General features: G+C 38.5%; 1 protein-coding gene across 2 annotated transcripts; it reads left to right on the top strand.

Annotated features, from left to right (window-relative positions):
• Positions 1-2,618: 2,618 nt before the first annotated feature.
• Positions 2,619-6,190, top strand: LOC148872289 (putative disease resistance protein RGA3). Of its 2 annotated transcripts, XM_088968251.1 has the most exons (2): positions 2,885-3,024; positions 3,155-6,190. In XM_088968251.1, the coding sequence occupies exon 2, from the start codon at positions 3,256-3,258 to the stop codon at positions 5,878-5,880; it is 2,625 nt and encodes an 874-aa protein (XP_088824377.1). In that variant the 5' UTR covers positions 2,885-3,024; positions 3,155-3,255; the 3' UTR covers positions 5,881-6,190. The 2 variants fall into 2 exon arrangements, with proteins under 2 accessions (XP_088824376.1, XP_088824377.1); XM_088968250.1 differs by having other exon boundaries at positions 2,619-6,190.
• Positions 6,191-9,324: the final 3,134 nt, after the last annotated feature.

Raw genomic sequence — 9,324 nt, 5'->3', positions numbered from 1 at the left:
TAGGGAAAGGAAAGAAAAGGTAGGGAAACCTTTACAAACCTTGTATGAGTTAAGTTTCCCTATCTTTTCCTTCAAACCAAACATAGCCTTAGGTGGAGGTTTTAACAATTTATTAAGGGAGAATTATAGTTCAGTTTCCCTACCTTTACAATTTATTAAGCTTGTGCTTGGTTTGAAGGAAAAAGTAGGGAAACCTATACAAGCTTTCCTTTCCCTACTTTTTCCTTCAAACCAAACATAGCCTTAGGTGGAGGTTTTAACGATTTAAGGGAAAATTCCCGATTAGTACCCTATACTTTGGGCGTAGTGCCATTTTGGTCCTCAAACATTAAAACGTGACAATTTAGTACCCAAACTTTTAAAACGTGAAAATCCAGTACCTGCCGTTAACTAGCTATTAACCAGCTGTTAAGTAGCATTTGAAAAAGACACAAATACCCATCAAGTGTTATCAACCATTTAAATGTTGGCAAAAAATTAACAGTCCCAAATTGTTGTCTTTTCCATTCAAGAAAGTTGGGGTCATGTTTGAGTGGGCATTCTAGTGACACCAACTTTCTTGAATAGAAAAGACAAGGATCTGAGACTGTTAATTTTTTGTCAATGTTTGGATGGTTGATAAAGAAAATTAGATGACATTTGAAGGACATTTATGTTTTTTTCAAATGCCACTTAACGGTTGGTTAACGGATAATTAAGAATAGGTATTGTATTGTCATGTTTTAAAAGTTCAAGTATTGAATTATCGCATTTTAAAGTTCAGTGACCAAAGTGGTAGTAATTTTCCCATAATTTAATTATGTGCATCATTTCAATAACTATTTCAGATATGGACACGACTACGGCCTATGGGAATCCGCCTCCTACAAAAGACAAAGTGTCGGGGTTCTGTGGAGAAGACTTCTATTCTATTACCCACATGTAGTTCCAAATGCGTTTGATTTTTTTAGGATAAAATACAAAAACCTCCCCTATAGTTTTACTTTAGCAAAAACCTCATCTCTATTTTTGAAAAATTCAATAAATACCTCCCTTCTTTCAATGACCAAGATGGAAAACATTAAAGAGATGATATTTTTTCAAAATGCCTATTTTACCCTTTTACGAATTAATGTGCATCTATTAAAATAGCCATGTTTCAACAACTCCATAATCTGCTTGAATACTATTCATCTTCTTCCTTAGGATGCATAGCAGCAGAATGGTGGTGCACTCCCCCGATTGCATAGATAAACCTCTCCATCAAAGCCATACATCGGTCACAATGTCTGAAACCGAGATTCCAAAAATATCATGTTTCACCAACATTTAAGACCATACATCAGAGCCGTCATCTTTTAAAAGTGAAATATTCAAATAATAGTTCCTCCTCAAATTTGTGTTCGTTTTTTCTTGCAAGAGTGCAGTGTTTTTTACACAAAGATTTCTATTCTACGCCTCTACAAGACTGTAACCGAAGCCACATAAAGTTCCATCTATTGCATATTTTAGTCGGAAAAGGAGAACCCTGGAAGTCTACTCATTGAAATCCTTCTTTGATAAGCCTTCGATAGGAAGGCATTTCATCTGATGGTGTTATGTGCCTTAGGAGAACTAACCCCTAAAAGCTAGCTATTAGAGGGAGGGAACCCAGACACATATACACCCCACAATAGCATCCCATACTACCGATGTGAGACCAATGGATCGTAACATTCCACCACACTCTGTAGTCCCGACACTCACGCAGGCTAGCTTTGCACTAGTCCACCTAGTCCCAACTGAACACTGCAATACCAACATCACCACCTGCGCCATACGATTGCAACTAAGAGGTATAGTGTAGGCTCTGATGCCATTTGTTATGTGCCTTAGGAGAACTCACCCCTAAAAGCTAGCTGTTAAAGGGAGGGAACTCAGACACATATACACCCCACAACAGCATCCCATACTATCAATGTGAGACCAATGGATCATAGCAGAGGGTCTTCAATCTTTTTAGGGTTTTTTATTTTTGTTCTTAGTGTTAGAAGGATGACCTCAAGAAAAAAGTTCTAGGTCCTATGAAATAATGTTTGCTTGTTCTCAGGTCTATAGCTATAGACAAAAGAAAAAAAAAACATAGAAACAACAGAAAATAAGCAGTCAAATATCCACGGTTCCCCCCTTTAGGGTTAGTTTTAAGGTCTTAGGATGTTAAAGTATGGATTATAGAACTCTATATGTGCTTGTGTTAGAAATTTTGGTTTATTAGATCTAGGGAGAGAGTGTTCTCACCTTGAAAGTCAACCCTTCGATGTGGCCTTGATGGAGAGGTCTATCTATCGCTGTTTGAGGAAGAAGATGAAGTGTGTTCGAGACAGGGCTATTTTAATAGATGCACGTTAATTTGTAAAAGGGTAAAATATGTATTTTGAAAGAAATGATCACCTCTTTAATGTTTTCTGTCTTGGTCATTGGCAGAAGGGAGGTATTTGTTGAAGTTTTCAAAATAGAGAGTAGGTTTTAGATAAAATGAAACTATAAAGGAGGTTTTTATGATTGTTAGAAATTTCAGGGGATAATTTTGTATTTTACCCTTTTTTATAAGCAGATGCGTTTGATTTGTGATTGGTTGTTATCATTCTACCCGTGTTTGACTTTTCTCGCAGTCGCAGTATCTTCGGTATCAAAGATAATTTCTGCTTTTATATTTGTTCTACTATCAATCACACTTGATTTCTGGACGTTCAGATGACAGAAGTAATTCTTTCTGCTTCTGTTTCTTCTACTGTGAAGATGATATTATGGAACTTGAGCTCGCTAATCTTCCAGGAGTTTGCATTAAGAGAGGGTGTCCCAATAAGTGAACTGGAAATGCTTTATTCCACGTTATCACTGATCCAAACCGTGATTCATGATGCAGAGGAGAGGCAAAGTCACGAAGAAGCAGTAAAGGATTGGCTCAAAAGTCTTGGAGATGCGGCTTGTGATGCAGATGATGTGTTGGATGAGTTATTGGTAAGGGCTCTGCGTTGGAAAGAGGACAAGGGCATGATGAAAAAGGTAAGACAATTTTCTTCCCTTTCAAAATTAGTGTTTCGCTTCAAGATTGGTCATAAAATTAAAGAAGTTATGAGGAGGTTAGATGTGATTGCTAAATATACAGAAAATTTTAACTTCAAAATGTATGTAGTGAGTCCAAGACGTCGAGTGGAAAGAACACCCACTGATTCCTATATATTAATCGATTCAAAAGTTTATGGAAGAGAAGCAGATAGAGAAAATATTGTAAAAATGTTAATCAGCAGTGATGATAAAGATGAAATTTCAGTCATCCCCATTGTCGGCATGGGGGGGCTGGGTAAGACAACAATTGCTCAGTTGGCATACCGAGATGAAGGAGTAGCAAGGTGTTTTAACCTACAAATGTGGGTTTGTGTTTCTGATGATTTTGATGTGAAAAGGCTTGCTAGATCAATTATAGAATCTGCTACAACTGGTAATAAATGTGATATCTCAGACATGGATCAGTTGCAGCTTCGCTTGCAAGAGGTATTGCGGGGAAAGCTATTTTTACTCATTCTAGACGATGTATGGAATGAGGATGAGGAGAAATGGGACGAGTTGAGAAAATATTTTATGTGTGGATCAAGAGGAAGCAAAATTCTAGTAACTACTCGTAGTTACAAAGTGGCAGAGATAATGGGAACAATGGTCCCATACGCTTTGAGTGGTCTGTCTGATGATGTCTGTTGGTCTTTATTCAGGGAAAGAGCTTTTAGGGGGGGAGAAGAAGAGACTAATCCAAACCTGGTTGCTATAGGAAAGAAGATTGTGAAGAAGTGTGGAGGCCTACCATTAGCTGCAAAAGCTCTAGGAGGTTTACTGAGGTCGTTTGATAGAGATGAAAGGACATGGTTATCTGTTTTATATGATAGCAATTTCCCGGAGGATGAAAGTGAAATCTTACCTGCCTTGAAGTCGAGTTACAACCATCTTCCATCATCCATTAAGCAGTGTTTTGCATATTGCACAATTTTTCCTAAAGGCTATGAAATTAAAAAGGATGTTCTAATTCAGTTGTGGATTGCACAAAGCTTTATTCATGAATCATGTGGGAGAGGTATAGAGCTGGAGGATATTGGGAATGAATATTTCAATCACTTGCTAATGAGGTGTTTCTTCCAAGATATAGTAAGAGACGAGTATGGTAAGATTTTAAGATTTAAGATGCACAACTTGGTGCACAATCTTGCTCAATCTGTTGGAAGGATGGAATGTATGAATGTTGATAATGAAAATTGGATAGAAAGTATTCATAGAAGGGTTCGTCATGTATCAGTAGTTGGTGATAGGAAGAAGGTTGCAGAAGTTTTCACACCTCTTCACAAAGCAGAGAGTCTACGAACATTCCTTATATTGCACCCATACAGGTTGGATACCGTGGATGTTCCTCATAACTTGTCCTTAAGATTCAAAGGATTACGTGTGCTCGATTTACATGGTACAAGCATTAAAAAGTTGCCAATTTCCATCAGAAAGCTTAAGCATCTACGGTATTTAGACCTCTCTGACACTCTTATTACCAAACTTCCAACATCCTTTACTTCCCTCCTAAATTTGCAAACCTTGAAGCTCTTACATGTTAGATACCTTGTAGAACTGCCTCAAGACTTGAGAAAGATGATTAACCTCAGGCATCTTGAATTCGATGGTTGCTCTATGGTGAGTGAGATGCCATTAAGGGTGGGGCAATTAGCTGGGCTACAGACTCTGACAAAGTTTATTGCTGGTAAGGAGGATGGTAGGACCTTAACAGAGCTACAAGACCTCAATAGCCTCCGAGGACAAATTAGGATTGAAAGCTTAGAGAATGTAAGTAATGCAGTTGATGCAGTGAGAGCCAACTTGAAGAACAAGCCAAACCTATGTAGGTTAGAATTATGCTGGGGATATTTTAGTTTGAAACAAAAGGTGGTGGAGGATGTGATAAATCGTCTACAACCACACCCAAATCTGAAAGAATTATCAATGGAAGGATATCCAGGAATACAAATTCCACCTTGGATGATGAAGGGTTGTTCCTATTGCAGGCTTGTCAAAATATCATTAAGTAGATGCCTTAAGTGGGAATGTCTCCCCCCTCTGGGGCAACTGCCTGACCTCAAGGAGCTTTCCATTGTAAAGATGGATGGGGTACGATACATAGGCAATGAATTATTCTATCCTGATGATGACGATGATGCAGCGGCCATGGTAGATGCAGTCATATTTCCATCATTGATCAAGCTTGAAGTATCCTCTATGTGCAATTTGGAAGAATTGTCGTTGTTGGGTTTTGAGGTTGATGATCAAGGAGGAAATCGACAACAACAAGTAATATTGCCTTGCCTTCAATCTCTGTCCATCAAATATTGTCCCAAGTTAAGAAGTTTGCAGTTGGGACATCTTGCTTCTCTTAAGCAATTTGATATCACAAGATGCTCCAATCTAAATTGCATACCTGAAGATTCAATTACGAGCTTGAGCTCTCTCTGTCGTTTGTATATTCCAAGGTGTTTTACATTGTTGGGTGGGGCACTACGATGTCTCACAGCTCTTGAGGAGTTACATGTTTATGAAGAACCTGAGATGGAATGCTTACCAGAGAGCATGAAGGACCTCACCAAACTTGAACGTTTGGAGATTTGGGATTGCCCTAAACTGGGATGTTTGCCAGAGTGGATTGACAGATTGGTATCACTTCGAGCCCTCGAACTTGAGGATATTCCAAATCTGAGGAATCTGCCAGCAGCAATAAAACATCTCAAATCACTTGATTCATTAGCAATAAAAAGATGTCCCCAGTTACAGAAACAATGCAAGATGCGAGGTCCAGAGTGGCGTAAGATCTCTCATATAAAGCATGTATATATTTGAAGTATCATTATCCATCCCATCATCCTCACACTATATGATAATAAGATGTAAATTCCTCTCCAGTGCAAGGCAAGTTACTTCTCTCATAATTCAATTCCTTTTTACTAGCATATATAGGAAAAATGGTCATTTCAGAATTGTCTCCTCTGATTTTTCATGTAATTATTTTGCTCAAACGATTGGGTTCTGATTATTTAGTACCACTGTAATACCAATATCATTCGGTCTCAATGAAACAGAGCACATGTAATACAATTGCATGGCTGCTTAGAAATGCTGTTGCTTTCAATATAAATACCTTTGTTCTAAATGTCTGTTGCTTTATTCACTTGTTGTATGAAGCATACAATAAATTCTTTCTTCTTAACGTTTTTTTTTTATTTATTTTATTTTTTTTAGCTTAAGATTGTAGATTCATATTGAGCATATACTTTCTCTTCCAAGCCTTAAACCAGTTTTGTATGGATAATCCCAACCGCTGTAATTAGGGGTGAGCATGAGTCTCTTCGGTTTGGTTTCATTGAAGAATCTGAAACCTACCCTGTAGGGACCGGTTCCAGGTTTTTAGAATTGGAACCTACCCCATGAAAGTCACTTCCAGGGTCAGTTCTAACCTTGGAGGTTCAAATGTCAGTTTCAAGGTCTACTTGTGGAACCTGTTTTTTATTTACTCTCCCCTTCAAAAGAAAAGAAACATCAAACATGTTCTTTAAAAACATAATTTTTTTTTGATGAATTCTTTAAAAACATGATTTCAATAAATATAATATATAGTTTAAAACTTACATTATTTTTGTTGATCAAATTGAGTAATTTAATATGTAGATTATCATAATATATTAATATATGGTTCAAAACTTGTCATTATAATTTAAATTTGTAAATATTACCTTTTACATTACTTATTATACCCATTCAAATATTAAAATGAAAACAAGTGATCAAATCACTTAAGTAACTCAATGGTAAAGTGAGACCATGGTCTTTGTAACCATGAGTGCTTGGGTTCAAATCAGATGTAAATCAGTCCTCTAATATCATATTTAAAACAGTGAGAAACAGAACAAATAAGAGCTGAATAATGGTGCAAGAGATGTGTATGTCGAATAGAAGAGGTAAGAGAAGGAGTTGAATGATCCACCCTTCTACCCTAACCCTATTTATTAATTTCCAAAAAAAAAATAATGATGACAAATATGCCCTTGAGTGGGCAGCCAACTTGGCGGTTACATAAAGAAAATAAAACATGAATAAATAACAAGCCCATTAAGAGAGGCCCATCAACATAAAATAAAAAATAAAAACAAAGATATCACATAAGAGGCTATTAGGGCCCATTCGGCCCAGTCTCTTTACACTCCCCCTCAAGCTGAGCATAGATGTCAATCATGCCCAGCTTGCTTATATAGTGTGTCAGCTTCCCTTTTGGAACTCCCTTGGTCAAGACATCTGCTAGTTGCTCTTCTGATGTGATAAATGGCAAACAAACATCCCTTGAAGAGACTCTTTCCCTTATGAAATGCCTATCAACCTCAATGTGCTTAGTTCTGTCATGTTGAACAGGATTATGTGCAATGTTGATAGCAGCTTGATTGTCACAATAGAGCATCATTGGTTTCTCATAGTCCACCCCCAATTCCTCTAGGAGAGATCGTAGCCATAGTAGTTCTGATACACCATGAGCCATAGCCCTGTATTCTGCTTCAGTTGATGATCTAGCAACCACTGATTGTTTCTTACTTCTCCAAGACACAATATTTCCTGCCACCAGAGCACAATAACCTGAGGTGGACCTCCTGTCATCCACACATCCTGCCCAATCTGCATCAGTAAAGGCCTCCAGCTTCATGTGACCATGCTTAGCAAATAGAATACCCTTCCCTGGAGTACCTTTCAAGTAGCACAAAAAAGGTTAGATAGGCTGGTCATATGGTCTGATGCACTGGAATCTATATTCCAATGGATGTTATGATTACCTGAGACTAAAGCATGATGTGCTGAGGCATATGTACCTGAGTGAGCAAAAGCTGATGAAGAGGATGCACTGTTGGACGGGAGGGCAGAAGAAACTGTAGCTTCCAAGTGATTTAGGAGCCTCCCATACTTCTCAAAGTCTAATTTCATTGCGGCCAACTACTCAATGGTTAATTTTTCCTCACTCTCCTTCCCCCTTCAGGTACTATAGCAACATTAGCAGTCTTGGGTTTTCCCACTTGATTGCCCTTCTTAGGATTGTTCTTGAACCTCTCAGGGAGTAGTCCAGGATGAAGTTTCCAGTAGGTATCCTTGGTATGCTGTGGTTTCTTGCAATATTCACACACCTGCTCCCCTTGTTCAGTAGGCCCCTTAGATTTCATTCCCGCATGTACAAGGTGTTCTGTAGGTGGATTCTATAACTGAACCTATCGTCTACTATCCTCACTACTTATCATGGCGTATGCCTGTGATAGGGTAACCTCATCTCTGGCCAAAATATTATGTCTGATAATTTCAAACTCAGGGTTGAGTCCAGCGAGAAACTCGAACACCCTATTTCTCTCCACCAGTTTTCTGTACATTTCAGCATCCTTTTTGCTCTCCCATACCACAGTTTCCATAACATCAATTTCCTGCCATATGGATTTTAGCATAGAGTAGTAGATTGCTACACTCTTCTCCCCTTGTTTCAAGTTCTTCACATCACTTTTCAATTTATATGCTTGGGCAGCATTCAATTTCTGTGAATAAGTCTCAATTACACTGTCCCATATCTCCTTAGCAGTAGACATCCAGAGATAGTGTTGGCTTATATGAGGTTGCATAGAGTTAACTAACCATCCTATAATGGTATAGTTCTCTTGCATCCATCTCTCAAATTCAGGATCTGTTTCTTCGGGTTTCACCTTACTGCCTGTAAGATACCCGAGTTTTCCTCTACTACAAACATAAATTTTTATAGACTGTGCCCAGGCATGATAGTTTGTCCCATCTAGCTTAATTGTGGTCACACCCGTCAAAACAGAATCTACTATGGTAGGTCCAGAAGCTGGCATCTGCTTGAACTCGCTTCCATATGTCTCCATTAATCAAACGAAAATCAAAGAACAACATCACTTCTTAGCAAACTCTTCCGCAAAACCTAGGGTTTTGCTCCGTCCAGCAGATGGACGGGAGAGAGAAGACACTGCCGCACCTACCAGAGTAACCCAAACTCTTCCAAATCTGAACCGCCCTCCTCTAGCAATCACCAGACACCTTCCAAGCACAGAGCGCCACACCCAAGCTTCACCTTTCTTGGTAACTTGAAAATCTCCAGTCAGCTAGGGTTTTGGGTAGCAGCAAAACAGCATCACTTCTTGGCAAAATCTGGCCAGAACTAAACTCTCCAAACCCTCTACCAACTAGGCAAGTGATTCTCTATACTATAGAGAACTTATCTCTCCATACACTCTCTTGATTTTAGAG

Source organism: Nelumbo lutea, chromosome 2 (assembly GCF_056320005.1).
Source record: "Nelumbo lutea isolate HS-2025 chromosome 2, American lotus-T2T, whole genome shotgun sequence".
Lineage (NCBI taxonomy): Eukaryota > Viridiplantae > Streptophyta > Magnoliopsida > Proteales > Nelumbonaceae > Nelumbo > Nelumbo lutea.
The sequence above is the reverse complement of the archived record's forward strand: the minus strand, read 5'-3'. Positions and strand labels throughout refer to the sequence as shown.